Below are 22386 nucleotides of genomic sequence, written 5' to 3'. Positions count from 1 at the left end.
GGGTGGAGACATGAGCACCCACACAGATGCAGTGAGATGTAGGTAATTATTGAAATGAAGCTTCTCAACAGAAGCTTATTAAAGTATTGAAGACCAAATGTAGGCCCAGCACTGTAAACAATGGTGATTTTCCAAAGGCAGTGAATGAGTGAAGGAGGATGAGTGGGACACACTGCACAGATTCTATGCAAAGTAATAAATTATTAAATCAAAGTTACACACTGAAATGTCAGATAAGGATATGGCTTCTTTACTTTTTGCTTCATTTCAAAACAAGTTTCCTCAGAAGGTGTATTAGGGCGTTTCTAAGACACAGCAGGATGAAATAAACAATCATATACTGTATATTACAAGGGAGTAACATGGTCTTACTTGTGCTATACAGTTGTGGCGTGTAGCTTAATAAAATTAATACAAATGTATGAATTGATTTCATAATACAAGTTTTAATTTAACAAATAATTAGACCTGCCAGTTAAACGAATGGTTCTAACACCACAAATAAGGCATTTAACAGGAATTACACAGAGCCTGCAAAGGTGTCTGTGCAGTTGGCTGAATGGTTGTCCAATACCGCCCCCTGCTGACAAAAACTATGCTACATAAATCCAGAGTTTGTGAAAGTACTTTTTAATGCAGATTGACTTCCATTGAAAAAATGTCCTTACATTATGGGCTACTTCATCAATGCTGAGTCTTATAAATAACTGAGCTTTGTTTGTATCAAATAAAAAGTCTTCCTTTGATTGAAAAACAACAGGAAAAGAGGGAGATGGCATGTTGTGTGTCAAGTCACAGGTAGAGTGTAACAAAGAAATAAAATCCTATTCCTGTTGCCTGTGTAAAAGAATATGCAGGTCTGTGGTTGTGGTTGTAGCTTGATGACTCAGTGAAACTAGGGCCTACATTTTAACATAATTTCTTTTTCATAAGGTCCACAAATGCATTTAACAATCCATCTGACCTGTCTGACAGCCATTACACTTTTTACAGTGTAATTCAAAAACGCTGTCCTTTAATCTTATGTCAAATTGCTCACTTGCATGTGATATTTGTTCAGGTGGCACGAAAAGTGAACTTTGATCCAAAGGAACACATGGGACATCAACGTCAGTGAGTTTTATTATCCAATGAAATACTATTTGGCTCTCCAAAGAAAAAAAGAAATCACAATGGACAAATTAACAGCATGTACCTTGCACAGAAGAAAATGTTGAGAATATGACAACAATGGTTTGATGTTTTTAGGTATCAGTGTTGTGTTGTGTCTTTAAGAACAACAAATATGGCAACCGTAGGTTTAGCGTCCGTCATTAGATGATGAAAATGTTGCCTACCTCTACAAAATGACACCAACACTTCTTTTTACCAACACATTACAGCAGGCTTAATACTGAAAAAATACACCTGATTACGCCTTCAGTGTCACAGAGGAGGACCTAAACTAAATCTCTGTTTGACATATAAATATGACAATAAATTAAAGCCAATGAAAGCCCTCAGATTGCTTCGTACAAATACAAAGAGGTACATAAAACTAGTCTGTATTAAAAGAACAAAATTTGAAATATCAAAGCTAATTAATCACAGTGACGGCAAGCTGCCAGGAGGTGCCAGAATTATCCCAAACACGTAGAAAAGTCCCATCAGGAGGTTTAGCTTGGCTGTCTTCTGGGGGATCTTGGCGTAGCATCGGCTGCGGAACTGCTTCTCCAGGGGGAAGGCCATGGGCAGCGTGAGCAGAGGCAGCGCCATGCTGATGGTGTAACGGGTGGCGAGGATGCAGAAGAGCACGTAGGGGACGAAAAGCAGGAGGTTATAGAGGACGTAGGACAGCGTGGGGCCTATGAGGATGGCCAGGGTGACGATGCCCGCCTGCTTGTCAGAGTCCATGTCTCTGGTGTTGTTGCTGTGGAGGATAGCTTCCGTGTTGAGGGCCAGCGGGACGGCGTACACCAGCGGGAGTGCAGACAGGTAGCCAACCTGCACTGCGTGGGAAAACATGACCGCCAGTGGGCCGAATGTGATGAGGATTACCACGTCTCCCAGGGCCACATATTTGAGGCCGATGCCTGGGGAAAAGAGTAAACAGGAGCCACATTTAATCTTTGAATAATTGTTGTGTTATCAAATCCCAAAAGTACAAATGTATAGCAGCATGTTTTCACCTTCTCATTCATACTCTCTGGTTCCATATGTGCATATCAGGGAAGTCAACTGTAGTATGGATCAAGCATAAAAAACACTGGATCCTACATGTCTCATAATGCATAAAGTACCTTTTCATTTGGCCTGGTAAACTTTCAAACTCCTCTCCCTCAGGTTGTAACACAGGTTTTATATATTATATTTGTAGTCTAAAAGACAAACTACACAGAAATTAATGCATGTAAATCATTGGTTTGTGGACTCCTGTTTTGAAGCATCAAGTCTGGCATTTTGGCTGTTGCCATGTTGGTTTTTTGGAGCCAGAGGTGACCTGAAGTGACCGTATTTGGACGAGAGGGTGGAGCTGCAGAGGAGCAAGGTGTGGATCTGACTGAGAGCCTGAGGTGACACCGCCTGTAGCAGCCAGCCTGTCACTCAGAGCTGCCACACCCTTAATAATGTGTGCCCGTAAGCTTTAATAAAACGTGAATAAGCGAGTTATACAAAAATCTACCCCCCTACAGTTGTCATGAACAGGGAAAGTAGCTAGAGACCAAAACTGTGTTGTAGCAGGCTGCACTCATGTTTATTTCTGGCGTAATGTTGGGCATTACAACATGGGGGTCTATGGGGATTGACTCACTTCTGGAGCCTGCCTCAAGTGGCCCTCAAGGACCTGCAGTTTTTGGCACTCCTCATGTTGGCTTCATTTTTCCGCCCCAGAGATTGCAGCTTGCTTAAAGCCGAGGCTGAGATGACCTTCACGGCATCCATAGGGTTATTTTCTCACACTCAACTTTTTTCACAAGATGAGTAGCACCAGTAAAACTGTCCTTTATGTGTATCTGTGACAGTAGATTTCCCCTCACTGTACTTTTCTTTATCTACATGAGGAAAACACTTTAAAAGTAAATACACACCAAAACAATATTGGGCTAAATCACCAAGTGTGGCTGTAATAGAAAAGAATATCCCATCATTTAAACATGTTGCAGGATTCTCCCTGTTTTGCTAAATGAGATTCTGATGGAAGATGTGCACTGAACACTTGGCCATTCATAGGGAGTGATGAATCGACGTTCATTCAGAAATGCCCTTCACTTCATGAAGAAATGTAACACATCAGTGTCATGTTTGAAAAACACACTGACTGCCTTAAAGTGACAGTTCACCCAAACCCTAACATAAGGCGCGTGTAGCTCAGCTGGTAGGGTTGGTGATTAAACACAACGGAACAGTTGATGCTGACATCTGCTAAATGCACAATAAACATTTCTCACTTACTAAACCTCGAAACATAGAACCCAAACTTGTGCATGGATAAATAAGTGATTTTTTTTAATGTTTGGAGTGAGTGGACCATTCTCTGTCCAATAAAACAAGTTCATCAGTGTTTGTTTTTCTGACCTCTGGTAACCACATGTGACAGCAACAACTTTCCTGGCATCATAAGCAAGTTGCTATTTTACAATCAATAACCTTTTGGACCTGACGCTACTAACATGCAGTTGTGCCTAGTGTGGTTTAAAGAAGCTGGATGTGACATTCAGAGCATTGATATGAGACCGTATATGAGCCACCAATAACGTCACGCTCCTTCTGTCTTCTTTGTTGTCATAGACCATCCAGCCAAGTGTCCGTGTTGTTGCATGTGAGCCCCTGAATACGTTTCCCACTGCCTAGCTAATCGCTGCCCCTCTGCACTGTGATTACTGATTATGCTGCTGACTTCCTGACCCACCGTGGCGAGATGGTGTTGTTGTGGAAGTGTAACGTCCCCACTCCAGTCTCCTTTATACATAAGGTGTGTGTGTGTGTTTGCTTTTAATGACTGGGGCCGCAGATGATGAAGTGAGACAGCAATCCAAGAGATTCACGTTAATATTTTACTCACCTCCAGTGTATAAAAAAGAGCTGGACAGTCCCCCGAAGTAAATAAGAGCTAGGTGCTCCAGTCTAAGTGTAGACAGGAAATAGAGCAGAGTGGCACACAAGCACCCCAAAGAATATAACAACGCTCCAAACATGACAACATCCTGCGGTGCCAGGATTTCATCCACCAGAGTCCTATCGTCGCTCTTCTTGTGGTCAATCCCTTTGGAGAAGTCATAGTAGGTGTTTACGAGGTTGCCCGCCCCGTGGACTACGAGGACCGTCACCGCACACACCATCAGGATGACCAAGTCCACGGAGCCCTCCAGTTTGTACGCCAAGGCGCTGCCGAGGGCCACGGGTGTGAGCGAGGCACTGAAGCTCCACGGTCTCAGTGCGAGCACGTAGGCCGCACACTTTTGCCTCACGTCTGAAGCAACACGGGCCATCCTCGACCTGTGGTTTGTGCCTGGAGGATGACCGACCAAGTTATTCAGGCTAGTCTGCCATTGTTGGCCATTGTGACCGTTTGATCCAGCCAATATCAATGTTTCTGCCCTGCTTTGTTTCTGCTCTTTAGCCATTCCTCTGCAAGGGGTGTAGAGTACCAGCAAAGTTCCCAAATGTCAGTCTGGTGTTCCTGTAACATTAAAAACATAAAAAAAACATTACAAGACAGTTGACAGTGCAAAGAAACAACACCACAGCTTTGACAAGAAATTTTAACAGCTCTCTTGTATAAAACAGGGCTAAGGAACAAATTTTAAACTAAATGAAATGTCCTATATGTGGAAAGGAATTCCTGATCTAAATCAGGAGACTACAAGCCATATTTTATATTGTAAGGTCACATTCTTTAGTGACCACAGATGCACTGAAGAGTTTGGCATACTTCGTAAAATAAAAATAGGGTTACATTATGTTTATATTTCCCAATATAATATGCTTATCTATGGTATTGAAAGAAAAAAGCAGGTGGACAGAGGATTTTACCTGTGCACGCATCTCCTCTACTCTTCCACTGTCAAACTTTATACACATACCACCATTAAAAACATGGTTTCCAGTTTAGATTCCAATAAAGTATTTGTTCAACAACAAGTACCCTGCTGTTATCATTAATTCAAAGGTTGCTGTAACTGATAATAATAACAGCAGCATGCTAATAATTGTGTCATATATCATACCGTGATACCTCAAACCATGATATTTTTTGAGACAGTTATTGTGCTATGAAAATCTCATACAGTTGCAGCCCTATTTCCAACACAAACATAGTGATGAAAGTATTGTTTAGGCATTGATACAGCCACATTGATATATTACATTTTCAAAGATACCTATCCCTAATTTAAAAACTGCCACTCCTAACTCATATTCCACATATTGGCAGGTTAATGTTGCCTTCCTTGCAGAAATACACAGACCCCTCTGCCCCCCCTAACTGTGCTGTGGTGAATATTTTCCTACATTTTTCACCCCATATTTATACCCAGAAAGGGGACATTTTAATTACTTGTGGGCAGTGATACCTAAAATGTATGTTAACACTGAATGAGTATTTTTGGGTTTACTGCTGTATGTGTATTGTTGGTCTTTTGGAGAACCAAAGGTGGGTATGCAAGTTGTATTTAATATATTTGGTACCCCTAAAATTGTTCCCCAACATCCCCCCATTTAAAATGATCTAGATCCACCACTGTACATATCACAGATAATATAATATTTTCATAAAGTTACTTGATACTTGAATACTTGAACGATTTAAGACTCTTCCAAGGACCTGCAGACGCCCTGTTAATTATATGTCAACACTACAGTAAGGGTCCTGCCTGCCACTCAGAGTAAAGTGGGTGTTGTCGAAGCCGGACAAACAGTAGCTAAGTGTTTAGCTTTCCAATACACGTGGCATTCATTAAATACCACATACACACACATGCCGGAGAAACTAACGTGGCTCAACACTCGCCACCTCGATAAGAGCACCGTACCCGAGAGGGGCAAACCACATCGCACTAACTACTGAGATTATGGGATTAAAGCTAACTGGTTAGCCACGGAGCTAACGCCTCTGAGCAGGGACAGAGAGGAGGAAATGTCTGACAGTGGCTCCTACCTGTTATGTCTTCAACATCCGACACAAACTGGGCTTCTCTCCGCTTACAAACATATTTCTGTGCCCGCTGAGCCAGGTACAGTAAGAGGCAGCGACATATCTTACGTGTCAACTTCGAGGGTATTTGACTGGTTGGCAACTGTGAACCCTGCTGCACCTGACGGGCGCCATTTCCTCCGCCAGGAGTGCAACTTCGTATAGAGGTCAAGGAAACCGCTTCTCATACAATGGTTCCGACTAGCATTTTATTCCTTCCTTCCTTTGGAGACTTTGGCACAACACGAAAAATAATACAATAATAAAAACATATATATTCACTTTATGGCGAAACATTAAATACAATACCATAATAGATTATAATAATTACTTCGCAGACCATTAACATGTGATCTTGCTTTAATTTTGAAAAACAATATCAAATAACATCATATTTTTATTTTTTTATTTTGTGTTGTTGTTGTTGTTCTTCTTCTTATTATTATTATTATTATTATTATTATATTTTAATTATCATTATTACCTTTTTTCTTTTATTTTCTTTTATGTTTATGAATAATGTTTTCTTTAATATGCTTTTCTAAAGCATAAGAAGCATATTTGAATATATATATATATATTTAATAATTCATTCTGTGTTGTATTTTCAAATATTCAGCAGCCTATATAATAGCCTCTGAAAACCTAGCAATGAAAAGGATTTAATCTGCATAGATCATACTTCATATGTTCATTAGGGCTGCAAATAACAACTGTTTTCATTGTCATTAAACTGTTAATTGTTTTCTTGATTTATCAGTTAGTTGTTTGTTCTACAAAATGTCAGAGTATGGTGAAAATGAGTGTTTCCTAAAACCTGAGATGATGTCTTCAAATATCTTGCTTGGTCCACAACCCAAAGATACTGCTTTACTGACTTTACTGTCATGGAGGAGTAAAGACACCAGGAACTATTCACATTTAAGAAGCTGGGATCAGAGAATTTTGACTTTTTCTTTCCTTATAGAAATACTCAAACCAATCAATTGATTATAAAACTAGCTGGTGATGAATTTAATAGTTGACAACTAATTAATTAATCATTGCAGCTCTAATGTTCATAGCTAGGTAGGGCCCTGTTTCCACCCACCCAAGCTCTCTGTGAAGACATGAACAAATAATAAAAAAGTGATGAGATAAGAAAAAAATACGATTAAATCTTTCAGGAACCAAAACCTGTGCCAGAATGACAGCCCAAGTTCCAAGGTCCAACTTCATACAGCCAAAGCTGAACTATAACACCGCCATGTTGCTACCAAATAGTGAACCTATTCAAAATAGCTGATGCATAATGGCACACATATCTAGGCTTTTAATGGAATGACAAGTGCAATTTCTTTCTTTTAACAAATAGAAACTGTCAGAAGATACTAATGAAGAGGTGGTGCAACTGCAACATCCCTGCATGCAGGTACAGTGCAGTTTAATGTAGCAGTGATTTGCCCACACTCCATCTCTAAAAGGGTGGACGTTGCCAACATGAAGCAATATAGTGTTTTGGATACAGTGATGTATCTCACAACCTGTTATCGTTATCAAGCAAACAAGAAATCACTTTACCTCTAAGTCTGGGTAGGTTATAGCTACTGGTTCATAAGTATAAATCTTTGCTGAAAAACATTTTACGTGGCAAAAGATGCAAATTCTTTTAAACCATGAGTTACAATGCTGTGTTCAGAGAGTTTAAAGCAAAAGCAAGTTGTTGCTTGAAGTTAATGTGCACAGGAATTTAGGACAAAGACTGCAACCGTGCTTCTTGGCTGCTATAAATTCACTAAAAAAACACCGGTTTATTATTTCTTGAGAGGTTGATAGGCACAGGTGGAACTAATATTGTTAAAGATATCTCTATTTCACATACCAAGCATACCAAGCCAAACCAAGGAGTCACATGCACAATACCAGAACCCTGGGACTGATATAATGATATGCAGCCACCGCTAATGATATTGATTACACCTGTGCTTCTCTTACAATCACATGTCCAAATGTCTGCTGTCAAAACTGATTACCACTAGTTTATTATAAGCATCAGCTGTGTTGGATCTTTCAGCTTTGATTTGATCTGGTATTCTTAATCATCAGACTAAAAAGGGAAGCTCAAGCAAGATTGTACAGAAAAGCAGCAAAAGATCACACACTGTATTGCTCTGTGCTGACAATATTTTTACACACATAAACATGTTAATGTCATGGTCACACTGTAGGGCACCAGATTGCAGTTACTGTTTTAGGGACCTGATTATGTAAGTGCTTGGGGGATGAGTTCTAAAACCTGGAAATGAGTTTGCATTTTTGCACTCCCAGTTCCCTCTTCACAAAGTCAGAGGGTTTTTTTTGAACGGATTTTGGTCAGATGCCTAAAATAAGGTGTGTGATTAACACAAGCTTAAGAGACTTTGACGTTTTGCTCTGCGACATAAGATATGTCAGTAAATACCCGACTCGAGAAGTCTGAAGCCTTTAAGTTTAAGTTTAAGTTTATTTACTTTATTAATCCCCCTGAGGAGAAATTCAATGTTTTCACTCTTGCTTGTCAATTACACACAGGTCCGAAAGACACACACATGCACAAACAGGACCTATACATGCACAAAGTGGAGAGATGTCAGAGTGAGGGGGCTGCCCTTGGTGAGGCACCCCGAGCGGTTGGGGGGTTCGGTGCCTTGCTCAAGGGCACCTCGGCAGTGCTGAATGTCACTCAAGGGCGTAAGTTTTATTTCAACATTGCGGGGAGAAGCACGTATAAAATGGGGTTAAGATGCTCGCCAACATAAAATTTTGAACGCCAAACTGCAGTCTGGTGAATTTTAATGCACCGATTTGTTCCTTTCTGCATTAATTCATGGTGCAAATGTCTTTAACGTGGTCATAACAAAGGCCCTCTACTACTTTTATGTGTTTATTGAAGGGGGGCGAATGCACATGTGCCACCCCTCTTTAATCTACACCTATGCCGTTTCTTACCCAAACAGCCCAGAGTTCCCTCTACAACTAGCAGTACTGCAAACTAAATCAACTTTGAAGATGTAATAGATGCTGTTGCTAGAGTTTTGCCTCTTCAGGCTTTTTTACTTCTCCATGCACCTTGGAAGGAGGTGAAGTTGTGCCGGAAATCCCTACTCCACCTCACTAAATCAACTTTGCCATGCCAGTGCAAGCAACCTACAGTATACTCACTGTAGCCCCTGTAATGCCCATGTCACACTTGGAAGTCACAGTGGGAGGAGACACAACTGGAAAGTTTTGTAACTTTACAAAACTCTAAACAATTAAAAAAACTTGCTTTGTTTGATATGATTGCACGCTAGACTGGATTTTATTTGGAGCCCTGGGACCTTTAAATTGACAAGATTGGTGACAGAATTATGTGTAGCAATCCTGGGTGATGCCTTTCTGTTTTCTACCCTGCCCTGAAAATGTGTGTGCATGCCACAGTGGGATAAGCAGAGAAGACTTAACTACTTTTTTTTCCCAGCAGCATTACATAAACCTCAGAAAATCATGTTCAAAATAAGCCATCTGATTCTGCTTTAGCTGAGCTCCAGTGGTTGCAACAAGTGGTTTGATGGACAGAGCGCGTTTGGTTTTCATTAGATCGTCTCGACACTGACCCCCTGCCCCATCTACAGTAATATGAAACCAGCCTTCTGGCAGGCGCACTGTGCGGAAGAGAGCCGAGCAGAGCTGATGCAGTCTGCATTGCTTAACTGCGCTGCTGCACACAGAAGCTGCCCACGTAGTAACACACTGCCCAAACGTGCCATGGCCAAGAGGCAGTGTTCACGGGCATAGATGGTAACCCTGTGCAGTCTTCGCTGAGGGATTATTAGTGTTTTTGGTTTGTTCCTGGAGGTGTGATATCGCAGCCATGGTGTGCTGTCAGACTCCCAGAAGTTTACGCAGAGGCGAGTGGGGCTTCGCTCCTCTGCTGGCTGCCGCGCTGCTCAGTCTGCTGTTCGCAGGGATGCAACAGTCCACAGCGTTTCCCACCTGGAGGTTAGAGGTATGCTGTGACCACTTCATGATGTGTAGGAACTGTGACTGCAACTGTGAACTCCAATATACTGTCTGGTTTGTAATTATAAAGTTATACAAGTGAGTTGTTTCCTCTATCATTTACAAGAAAAACCAACACCAAACTTCATTCAGAATTCCATGACTTAACATTTGCCCTACGTTTCCTTGTAGCTAAAATGCACCAAAGCTATGGCTTCAAATTATATTTGATTATTAAACGCCACTTTTCAATTCGGCGTATAGCCTACTTTATTTCATTACACGAGGCAGCACTTCTTTCAAACAGCAACTAATATTTGTGAGTAAATGATTCAGGTATAATCACTGTCTTGCCATTATACAGTAGCTGTGAACTCAAATGTAGAAATTTGATTTATAGTGAAACAAAGAGATACTTGGTGGATCTTTATACGCCGAATTCACCGTAAGTACATCCAGATTTAAAACCTGCCTTATTATGTATGTACAAGCAGTGTACATTTGACAGTCAGTAAAATGAAATTGAAATCTAACATTTTTAAATGAAGTATGGTCTGGTATCACTTTGAGGTCAGAATTAGAATCAACAGTCAGTGATTTTTCAAAGTAGCCAAGTGTATAGCATCATTCACATAATTTTCTGTCACTGTTCTGAGTCCTGCATTAGAACTGTCCATGCAATTTCAATCATTCCTCCGGTTTCTTAAAATATATTATTAGTTGGACATCATCTCATGAAGTCACTCAGTTATAGCTTATCCATGGCAGTAGGCATCAGATTCAATTAATTTTCAGTTGAGGTGGAGAAGTTAGATGAAGACCATAATTACATTAGGCAATGGAATGGATCCCTGTACAGTAATATCTTCAGTCAATTGGATAAATGTGTTCCTCCAGACTGCCACCCACCCACTGTGATACAGAGCCTGAGGGATAGCTTTATGTCATTTCCTTTGCCACACACTCTCATTATGTGTCAATCAAGAAGACTGCTGCTGAGGATTACATAACTGCCTTAGATAAGCTTCTCGTAGGCCACCAGAATGAATTACAGCAGAAGTAAAAGAGTCATTCGAGTCTAAATTGGCCAAAATGCAGCCAAAGAGCATTTTTAAATGTGTTTTCTCTTATTTATAGTGAAAATAATGCACTATTTACATGACTCAAAATCATGAGATGTATCAGAACATGCATAAAAACCCCTATTAGCTAACTATATCTCAATAAATAACAGTTTTCTGTTTTATAAACCAGTAATCTACTTATATTCAGAATGTTTTACTTTGTTGAATTACATGCAGAAAATAGCCTTTGTTGAATCTCTCTCTCTGAAACTGAGGATGAAAATCGTAATCCCTGTTGTAACGGTCTCTGGGACTGAGGTTCAACCACCAGACTCCCCCCAGGATCATCTGGGATTTGTCCTCAGATCTTTTGCCCTCCGAGTCAGCGCTCACCACTTGCCTCAAGGTTTAGTCTAGCGCGTTAGTTTCGGCCCTCACGGTTTATGGCTCATCTCTATTTGTGCCAAAGTGTGAGATTAGATTTGCAGTGACTATAACAAGGCACGACACTGGATGAACCGCGCTGGCCTTACTACATTAAACACCTCATAAATCACAGAACACAAGACTCCAGTGTGTTAACTTGGGTCAGGAAAGCAACTGTTCATAAAACAATGAGCAGTGTGTCTAATGCAATACAGAAACATTATATTTAACATCAGAGCGAGAGGGGCCGTCAAGTTCAACAGCAGTGTGGGACAGCCTGCCAGACTGGCTGCCCCCGTTTCACTATTTTGGTACGGAAATGAAGGAAGTACTGCATCTATTAGTCTTGACTGGGCGAAGCAGGAACAGGAACCAGAGGATAGGGTGTAGAATACAAAGTGAAAGGAGTGTCTTTGATGTTTGTGCTCCATCTTCAGCACTTTAGCCCAGTGAGAAAACATGTGCTGGAGCATATGTTGCATATTTGAATTATTTTTTATCGTCTGAGGAAGTAAAATGATCATATTCACAAGAAAAAAGGAAATATTTGAGAAAAGTCAGCAAATTTTTTAGGATTTTGTGCAGCAGAAAAAAAGTTTTTATTGCTTTCCTGTTCATCATCTTGTGACCCCTTGACCCTGAGATCGGGGACTATACTACACTACAATGATTTTTCAATCTACTGTGTATTAATCATAGTATAATAGGATTGTATACATCATTAGGGCCTCGGTATGCTTTAAATGAACTAGTTCTAACCATGTGTTGTCTGACCGTGTTTACAGCTGTTCTGAATGGGCACACTGAAAAGAATATCTCACCTGTAAATTAACCCTTTGTGTAACAGTTACTCACCATGTGTTAACTTGTGTTCACGAAGAAGACTGTGATTGTCTTGCATGCCTCCACGGTGAACGGAGAATCCAAAAAAGGTGAAGATTCTTCATTAATTGAAGCTACTAGGGGCAAAGTTTAACAACAGCAAAACTCTCACACAACTCAACTCCAAGTCTTATTTATCCAGCTGTATGCTCTTTCCAAACACGCATTTTCCACGGATGCATAAAGAGAACTGGATACAGCGTTGGAGGTGGGGCTCCTGTTCATTCCTATGAAAGTTGCTCAGTGGAAAATGAAGCCAAAAAAAGCTCTATTTCCGCGGCATGAAATTACCCAGATCTTCTGCACTGTGGGGCCCACAGAGCAAGCGCACTAGTGACTTTCGCTAGCTGAGTGGCTAACTTCCGGTTTAGCGCTCCACTGACTTGAATGGGGATAGAATTATTTTATCGCACAGCTCTTCGAAACTTTCCAAATGTTATCAGACTGAATGGATCAAATAGTGAAAAGTGCCATTTCGCAGGGGTTGTGACAAAAATGTTTCCACTGATATACGGACGTCTTTTTCACAATGTCAGTCTATGGGAAAAAGTCTCTCTGGGCCCCTTGCCATCATGTGATGGACCCAAAAGTTGTAATTCCACATTTTGCCCCTATGTAAAACTGGTTTCAAAGCCTGGTACTGTTCTGGGGGCTTGACATTTTCGCTAAAATGTTACAATATAAAATACTTCCATCTACAAGTAGTGTGTCCTGAGCGTGACTGACTACACGTGTGTATAAGCTCTGCTTGAGCAGATTTTAAATGCACATGTGGGGCCAGGCATGCAACTCGACCGTGCATGAAACTGTAGCTATATACTGATGTGATTTAAATCAGAAAGTTTTGCAAAAATGCATGTGTTAAGAAAGTACTTAGCATACAACTGGATAAATGAGACTTGGATTATATTGCACGAGTTGTGTGTGAGTTCGTTACAGTTGTTTTGATATAGTTTTGCTGTTGTTAAATGTGAATCGTGATTACTTAAATTCCTGAATATTGTTTGATTCTCTGCTCACTGTGGGACATGTGAGAAAAACAAAGTTTTCTTCACGAATTCAAGATAACAAGTGAGTATCTGATAAACAAATGGTCTTTTTCCAGGCGAAGTACTCCTTTAAGGGTGCAAAAAGCCAGCTGTCATAGAGACAAGTGAGACGCGATGAATCACACAGATGGGGATAACGGTCCACACTTTCTAACAGTTTCTCCTCGAATGAATTCACAGTGTTATGCACTCACGTAAAAGTGTCGTCAGTAGTTGTGTGAAAAATGAAAAAATAACTTGCAACAGCCTGCTTTCACACCTCCACACACCTGGACAAACACTTATAAATTAGGTGTGTTTGTTGGATTGTCTGCTCTGGAAGAACTTCAGATTCTGAAAGGACATTCCCAACAGTGACAAGAGCTTAGTCTGAAGCATATAGAAGCCTTTACACGTCCTGCTGCAACCTGTATGTTGTTGGCAGGCTCTCTTCATCCCCTCACATCTTGCACCTGATTTACAGTATTTACAGTTGTCAGTCTCCAAGCGCATACTTAAGGTTAGAATATGTAAAGTGGCCCTTTGTAAAGAAACCAAGATCCAAGATACATGAGCAGTTGTATGTAGCTTCAGCAGTTTTTCAGTTTTAATGCACGTCTCCTTAAATCCTTTTTAAATTTATCTGTTGGGACGGGAAGCCTTCCTGCTCTCAAGCACAGAAAGGGCTCCTTGTGTCTGAATCACAGCCCGACTTCAAGTGTTGGAGAGTGGATTTATCACTTAAACCCATCTTCATAAAAAGTTATAGATCTTATCAACTGGTGCAATCGCTGTTATGGAATATTGCAGCCAAGGCAAACCACAACCTCACTCAGTTACAGAATATTTATTAAAGTGCTAAAATGCAAAGCACCCATAGACAGCCTTTCAAAGCTATAAAAAATATGGTAGGATCCAGGTTTGATGATTTGGAGTCGATGTTGCTCATTCCCAAAGGGGCATCACATCCAGCCTCATACTTTATGTTTGGAAAACACTTTTACTGCTGACCACTTCCCATTTCCACGAGATGGAATGTCCTCGCATGAATATCTAATACGTAACATTCAGATGCAAGACACTGACAAACAGCAACTGAATAGAGTTGTAGCTGTCAAGATTACAGATTACAAGATTACTTCAAAAGTCAAACCCTTTCAGGGGCTTGTAGTAGTATAGGCATTTGTATGACAAATAAAACAATTTATCTCACCAAATTCTTTTGGAAGCTTAAAGCTGGGTAGGCAGTTTTATGTAGGCATCAACCTTTGCGCACATTGTAATTCCAGTTAATAAGAGAAACCTCGGCACCTTCTCTTGGCTCTGCTCTCAGGCTTTTGTAGCCAGTAACTGGAGACTCTGGCCGATCAAAGGTCATTTCAGAGAACGGGCATTACTATTGGCTGTTCTACAACACACCTGCAAGTGCTCATCCCCTCGGTGAAAGCCTGATTCCATGGTCGACAATCCTGCAGAGATGGTGTCTATTTCAGCACTGGCTACAACTGCCTTCACTGCAAAGGGATACAAAAAACAAAGATGGATTTATCGAAAAGAGAGTCTGACAATAAATGAAAGAAAACACATGTCAATATCTGCAAAGCATTTCAGAGCTGGAGAGAAAATGTTGCTAATAATTTAGCCTTCTGATAACCGTAGCTAAAGGCTCATGGCCATGGCTTCAATTTCCCGTTTATGTAGCTACAATTAGCTAGAGCCTCGAATCACAGTATTCTCCGCCTCACCCCCCACTGCTAGAGGCCACTTCACCGAGAGGAGAGCAGGCAGCACTGGTGGACCAGTCAGCCATGACTCTGTTGCTGCCAGGTTAGACCCGGTGCTGCCGCTGGCTACCAGTCTGCTGACCACTGAGGTTGCTACAGTCGCTGACCAAAGTCTGTCCCTGGAATTGGCGGAGGGACAGCAGGGTGTGGTAGCTAGCTAATTCTTGTCTTATTTGTGGCCTGATAAACAGAAAGAGAGCTTTACAGTAAAATACAATAAGCCATGGGAAACACTGGGTTACTGTATGAAGTGCGTAGATATGCCCTTGCTCATGTGGTGAGTGGGGCTTAGGACAGAGAGGGAAGAGCTGTAGGTGGTTTCCAGAAAACTGCCACCCCCTGCTTTAATCCACGCTGACCCATTAATATCTTCAGAGGGTCCAGTTCCTAACTTCACTTCATTGTGCGGTGATTAATTAAAGGTTTTTCTTTGTCCAAGGAAGAAGCTTACACCACTGTGTTGCTCATCGGGATCCGCAAAGAGGCCCGGTCACAGGTGCTCCACCTCTCCAGGAACAAGCGCTACACCCTCACCCCAGAGAATCTCAAATGGGACAAGTTCAAGCTAACATACAAGTATTTATTTGCATTTCTTCCTCTAGACGACTGTAAAGTACATTTGTTAAAAAAAAAAAAAAAAAAAGAGAAAAAAAAAAGAAGAAAAAGATAAAAGGAAACAGATGAAAAACACCAGTCAGCGTTAGACTGGTGTTGATCTTGGCAGGAAAACATGAGCACAGATCGTTTTCAGTTGATGTGGGCATTGGCAAATGAAATCAGATGCTGATTGGTGTGGATAAGCAGCACCTTCATGGAATTGTTTACCCCAAATTGAAGAGCTAGTCAATATCGTCTCATCCCCTGTCACTCAAGACTGAAGGTTGTAGGACCAATAAAAGTTACTTGCAGAACTCTCTGCTTGCATTTGTTAGGGCAGGAAATAAAAGAAGTATATGATGGACACCTTTGCACCCACACTGCAATTGCTTGGATATACATTTGGACTAACTTTTTGGAGAAAACCCAGTGACACTTTGTTCTCTCCAGAGCTGTAAAAAGATGATCACAGAAAGTCCTTTTGGATGTAACAAGAGAGAGAGAAGTTGCAACCACTGGGTTTTGGCGAACAAATAAAAAAGTGAGCCAAATTTCAGTCGTTCCTGAATTCGTCAAATAATACCTTCATCGTTGACAGTGGATGTTACCTGCTGATCACTATCTGATTCTTATTAAAATGATCCATATCAGTCTAACCCTAGTTGAGATATAAGACAATATCAAGTAATGGAGCTGTACTCGCAGTGCTTGTGGGAATTCTGTCTGAACAGTAGCCATTGTGTTTTGGCAGATTCCTCTGTTGTAGAAGAATGTGTGTAGAGAGCAGTATTAACTACATAATGCTGTTGTTTCTGAGCAGGTTGGTCTCCTTCCCTACAAACCTCATAAATGCCAGTGACACACGCCGAGGCATCGCCAAGGCTTTTAGCATGTGGAGCGACGTCTCGCCGTTCAGCTTCAGAGAAGTGCCAGCTGACCAAGAAGCAGACATGAAGATCGGTGGGTACTCTGCATGTGGCTGCATCAATCCCCAACAGATGTTCCTTGGCTCCGAACTCCAGACTTCTGCTCTGTCGTTACTGTTTTTCTCTCCGTGCTGTCATCGCAGAAATGTCTTCGCCTCCAAACGTATTAAATCACACCACCGCGACTATATTACCAAGATTATATTCAGCATGATTCATAATTCTCAAAGAAAAAAATAATGCTTAACAACTTCCATACATGTCAGCTCATGGTGAAGCAGTCTAAATTATGCTTTATCTGTCCCTTTGGGTGCAAACTCCAGGGTCCTGCATAAATTCTCAGTGACAGTGAGAGGAATGGTTGTCATCCTGCGGGGTGAAGGCTGAAGAAAAAGCTCTGTCTTTTGTAATTCATCATCTCCCTGCTGTTGTCTACACAGAGCACAAATAATGGAGTGAGGGTTTCCCTTCTCGGTTCTGAGGTATGTCTCTCTTTCTCTCTCTCTGTCTTGGCAGGCTTCTACCCCGCCAACCACACAGACTGTCTGCAGTCCTATTTGCACCATTGTTTCGACGGCATCACAGGAGAATTGGCTCATGCATTCTTCCCGCCAACTGGCGAGATCCACTTCGACGACCATGAATACTGGATTCTGGGAAACATGCGCTTTAGCTGGAAGAAAGGCATGTGTCTTTATCATGTTTGTTGAAACTGCTAATATTTAACCCATAAGGTGATGGATGCAGCAGACACTGAGCTGGACAGCTCGTGGAGTGCACGGCAGCTGAAAGAGAAAATAATCGACTGTATCTATGTTGCAGGGGTTTGGCTGACAGATCTTGTCCATGTGGCAACTCATGAAATTGGCCACGTCCTAGGACTCATGCACTCCATGGACCCGAAAGCTATAATGCACCTGAATGCAACTCTGACAGGGCGCAAGCTAATCACTCAGGATGAGGTGTGGGGTTTGCATCGTCTCTACGGTATGTACTCAGTCCTTCTTACTTTTCTATCAGAACACAATGTGGAAAGCTCTTCTTTTGGGCTTTGACAATTGTAAATACATCTGACAATGTTGAGAGTCATCCAGGACACAGGATGTCCAGAAGCAGTAAGTCAAAGGCTAATGGACTTATTTGGTCTTGAAGACATCTTGCAATTCATCCAAGCGGTGAACCACTCAAGCTTGATAATTGAATGGAAAACATCCTCAAGACCTAAACAGCAAATCCAGTTGTCATGCGGGGATCAGACTACATAATAGGCCTGATGACCTGACCTGACAGACGTAGGGTGTCAGGAATGAAAAGAGTTGTCTGTCATAGCGGGAGACGACTGGCGCAGTGTCTGAGAAGCCTTGAGGCAGTTTGACAACTTCATTGTTGGTGTTCAGTGTTTAAAAAGCCAAAGCTAAAGAGGAATAATCTTGGTGCTGCCTAGTGGAACAGTAAAAATGGTCCCTGGCAACACCTTCCCAATCACCTGCACATCAAAAAAAGATGGCAGGGTATGATCGGCCAAGTCAGGGCAAGAATTCAAGAACTTAAGTGATGGCTTCACCTGATTAAGTGACCATGTCCAAAGGCAAAAATATTGTGCGGTCTGATTCCAGCATTAGAAGAATTACGTCTAGATACACTTATGAAGAGCCAGCTGTAAAAAACCTATAATCCGTTTTTGGCCACAATCAACCAGAAAGTAGACCACAGTGGTTGTCTTTGAACGTGGCATTAATGAATGCTGTATAAACTACTCATGACTCATCATTAGCGTGTATTACGGTGAGTCATTTTCATTGGAAGAAAAAGTAGATTGGAGATCCAAATTCTTTTGCTGCTGACTTGTCTGATCCTCCTCCTCACTCCATCTCCCCCTCTCCTCCAGGATGTTTGGACCGGTTATTCATCTGTCCAGCCTGGGCTCGGAAAGGCTATTGCGACAGCAAGCGTAAGCTGATGCAGAAGCACTGCCCCTCCAGCTGTGATTTCTGTTACGGTAAGACGCAGCAGTAGAAAGCAGCAGCAGTTCCAGGGGGAGGAAAAAAAAAAAGGTTTTCTCTCAATTGAGCAGCGTAAGGAGCTGCTGTGAACCGTTTGCCAATGGAGCAACGGGAGCCAACAGGTCCAGCCATGCAGAGCAGCGATGGGGGTTTTCAAGCATCTGATTTGAAGGGAGATTACACTTGCCACTGGAGGAGTGTGTGTGTAGTCCTGGAGAATACCGGCGTCCCCAGGGAGGAAATGTGTGATTCAGCCCAGAACACTAACAGAGCTGAGCATGTACCTGTTGATAGCTGTCTTCACACTAAGTATTGATGACACATCAGCAATCTGACAGCCTAAGTCACTTTAGATTTAGCGTGGGATGCGCTGGTGCTCAGGTCTGCTGTTGCACAACAGGAAATGGCTCCTCTTAAGCATCACAGCCCATAGATTGTTGTGGCTTTCTGAGATTTTTGTCAGCAACAAGGGACAGTGTGGAGAGAGGCAAGAGGATACGATTCCTGGCTCGCAATAATCTGTTCCTCATTGTTGATTGGGAGACGTTGTACGGCTGTGGAAAATTCCTGAGTGACTCCAAACCGCTGGAATTTCAGACTGTGGCTTGAGGGTTAGAGACACACAAGGTCAATTTGGATTTTTGCGGCATTAACGAGAGCGACTGTTTTTTAAGCAGACTTTGAGTTGATCACAAGGCGGCCTGTTGTGTTTGTCAGAAACCAGATGGGAGAGATTATATTGATAAGACAGCCGCGGCGCCGGCAGGTCAGGGGTTGTGAAAAGCGTATTAAGTGTCTGACGTGATAAGGTTTGTATCAAAAATTGCGATGGTAATCAGAGTTTCAGCGAGGGAAAGTTGTAACATCTCCAGACTGTGAAGTACACTGAGGTGTAGGATGACCGTTTGTTCTTCTTCATTGCTCTCAGATGGTTGTTGTACGGTCATGATCATTTTAGGATCATTAAGGATCCTTGCGTGTCTTATTTTGGAACATCATTCTAAGTGTTTTTCTCTAATCCTCTTCAGAATTTCCTTTCCCCACTGTGGCTCCTACCCCGACACCCCCGAGGACCAAACACAAGCTGGTCGTCGAGGGCAAGAAGCTCACTTTTCGTTGCGGGAAGAAAATAGCATCAAAGAAAGGCAAAGTATAGTGAGTACCTCTCTTTAATCAGTCCACCTAACTGCAGTGACGCTACAGTACAATTTCACTGAACGTCTGACTCCTGTTTCAGCTGGTACAAGGACGGGGAGCTGCTGGAGTACTCTCACCCCAACTACATCTCCTTGAAAGACGACCACATCACTATAGTGGCCAACGCCATCAACGAAGGCACATACACCTGCATCGTGAAGAAAAAAGACAAAGTTCTAACAAACTACTCATGGAGAGTGCGTGTGCGCTTCTGAGGGCCTCTGCACACTGAACAGGACACATAAACTCACACGGTCACATGGAGACCTCATTCACTAGGGCACATATTTCTGTTTTTTAAACTGTCTTTCCTGTATCTTCCAAATACGACTGTCTATCCTTGTCATTGTGTACGTGCGTTTTAATAAATGTTCCGTGACAAGTAGAATTCTAGTGAAAATACCACCTGACTGTGAAAAGATGTTCATGACAGAGGTTGTGGTTTCCATTTTATTTGGTGATGAAAGATCCTTAAGTTTAGGACAATAACTTATACTCTGGGTTCATCGAGCCTGGATTTCTTCAAAGCTTTTGCTGCTAAAGAAGTGATGGTCCAAGGTCACCCACGGGTTCCTGGGGTGCTAAAATTGCCAAGTTGGAGGGTGCATAGGAGTATCTTCTCAGATAGTCAAATTGTCAAGGGTCATCCAAAAAAAACACCATCCCTACTGTGCTTTTGTTGGGGGCCTGAAAAGTTACAGAAGCTCTTGCTTAGATACACGCCGTTTTAGTCATTTACGCACTGACCAATCTAAACTACTAAAGCCAGAATAAGCAATGTTGTCTACAGCCTTTGGAACTATTTGGACCTTAAACCACATATGGAACACCTCAGACGTCTAGCTTACTTTACTAGCCTCACATTGAAGCCAGCAGTCTGCCTCCAGAGACCCAGCAGTCAGTTCCACTAGCAGCTCTCCTTCCAAGCTTATTCAACACATCAGGTGTAATAATCTGCAGAAGGGCTCCGGTGGGGGTGGGGGGGATAGATAAAACTGATTAATGAACATTTCCATTTAGTGCTGGCTCAAGACGTCCCAAGACGAGGGTGATTTTCTTTTCTGTGCCTGTTCCTATGAAAGCAGCGAGCGGTCTTGCAGGGAACGAAACGTTACTGTACTGTTTATTTTTCTTCAGCTCAAAATCAAAGAATTTATTGGTTTAATTCTGAAGTCGCAGAGCCATTTAAAAACAAAGGCAGAGCGAAGTCTGGGCCTCTTTTCCCCTGAAAGAACAAAGTACTGAGACAAAGTGTGCAGTGCAAAGAATGACATCACTTTTGGACAGCGACTACCAAGTTGGGTTCAAGACTGGATTTTTTTTTTTTTTGCCTCGACTTCCCTTCATTTTTTTTTTCTCCTCTGGCAGTGTGCGGTTGTGTTTGCATAGCTTGGACAGAGTTTATAAATATAGGGAAAACGGCAGACAAAACAAAGTTTCAAACTTTATTTCTAGCAAAAACATTGTCCCCCTGTCATCGAGTGACATTGACAGTCCTAAGTGAATTTCTAACATAACGCTGGATGGAAAACACAGCCAATGCTGCATCATTATACAGTAGCTCAGGCAGCCAGGAAATACCAACCATTTAGAAAATCTGGTCCTCTCTCATGAAGTAGAAAAGGGAAAATAAAACAAAAGTCAAACATGAGAGCTAAACTTCTAACAGATGTATGGTCGTGTCTCCTCTTTAAGAGCTAAAATGGCCACATTTAATACGTGAGATGGCTTGAAAGTAAGGAGGAAAAGCTGCAAAGTCGAAGTGAAAATTCTGGAGAGTCAACATGTTGAGCCACCAGTCTTGCTGTGAGACAGTCCTGACTATATGGTAACACTTGTAATTGATCAGATATTGACCTGGTTTACAGCTGTAAACCAGTGACACTGTCCAATTCCAGAAGAACAAGTCCCAGAACTCTTTGCTCCCACTTTTAGACAGCCAGGCATCCTGCAGTTCGGGGCTCAGAATTTGAGGCTGAATCCTGGACCAACTGCAGACGCTCCCTGGTTGCTGGTTGTCAGGTGGAAGCCTGTGTCTCTTAGGTCGTCATCACCCTGGAGAGATTATGCAAACAAAGTTAACTTATGGTTAATGACTGCAGTCAGTTTAATCATTTGTGATTAAATGCAGTTTTATTGCCCATATATTTATTATAGAACTGATTCACACTACACTGGTAACCTTTGGAAACCCCTTAACCTGAATAATTCCAATGAGGCATTTAGATTGTATTCCACACAAATATGCATGAACATGTTTATTCATATTATTATAGTTATTACTTTCCTGGGTTTCAGTGGAGTTTTA

General features: G+C 41.8%; 3 protein-coding genes across 6 annotated transcripts in view; 1 reads left to right on the top strand and 2 right to left on the bottom strand.

Annotated features, from left to right (window-relative positions):
• Positions 1-1104: 1104 nt before the first annotated feature.
• On the bottom strand, positions 1105-14913 carry ubiad1 (UbiA prenyltransferase domain containing 1). 2 transcript variants are annotated; one of them, XM_050066029.1, is made up of 3 exons: positions 14785-14913; positions 4043-4660; positions 1105-2072 (listed from the first exon to the last, which is right to left on the bottom strand). In XM_050066029.1, the coding sequence occupies exons 2-3, from the start codon at positions 4602-4604 to the stop codon at positions 1585-1587; spliced, it is 1050 nt and encodes a 349-aa protein (XP_049921986.1). In that variant the 5' UTR covers positions 4605-4660; positions 14785-14913; the 3' UTR covers positions 1105-1584. The 2 variants fall into 2 exon arrangements, with proteins under 2 accessions (XP_049921986.1, XP_049921985.1); XM_050066028.1 differs by lacking the exon at positions 14785-14913 and adding an exon at positions 6137-6346.
• On the top strand, positions 8416-21826 carry mmp23ba (matrix metallopeptidase 23ba). The gene is made up of 8 exons (XM_050066025.1): positions 8416-10178; positions 15795-15931; positions 16773-16912; positions 17395-17562; positions 17701-17865; positions 18767-18877; positions 19910-20036; positions 20119-21826. The coding sequence occupies exons 1-8, from the start codon at positions 10044-10046 to the stop codon at positions 20291-20293; spliced, it is 1158 nt and encodes a 385-aa protein (XP_049921982.1). The 5' UTR covers positions 8416-10043; the 3' UTR covers positions 20294-21826.
• The window catches only part of cdk11b (cyclin-dependent kinase 11B), a 91730-nt gene continuing 90853 nt past the window's right edge, over positions 21510-22386 (bottom strand). For all 3 annotated transcript variants that reach the window (XM_050066023.1, XM_050066022.1, XM_050066024.1), the window contains exon 20: positions 21510-22133. In XM_050066023.1, the coding sequence (XP_049921980.1) occupies positions 22041-22133 (93 nt within the window). In that variant the 3' untranslated portion in view covers positions 21510-22040. The remainder of the gene's footprint in view (positions 22134-22386) is intronic.

The sequence above is a fragment of the Epinephelus moara genome, chromosome 16, assembly GCF_006386435.1.
Source record: "Epinephelus moara isolate mb chromosome 16, YSFRI_EMoa_1.0, whole genome shotgun sequence".
Taxonomy (NCBI): Eukaryota; Metazoa; Chordata; class Actinopteri; order Perciformes; family Serranidae; genus Epinephelus; species Epinephelus moara.
Note: the sequence above shows the minus strand (reverse complement) of the source record. Positions and strands in the feature narration are given on the sequence as shown.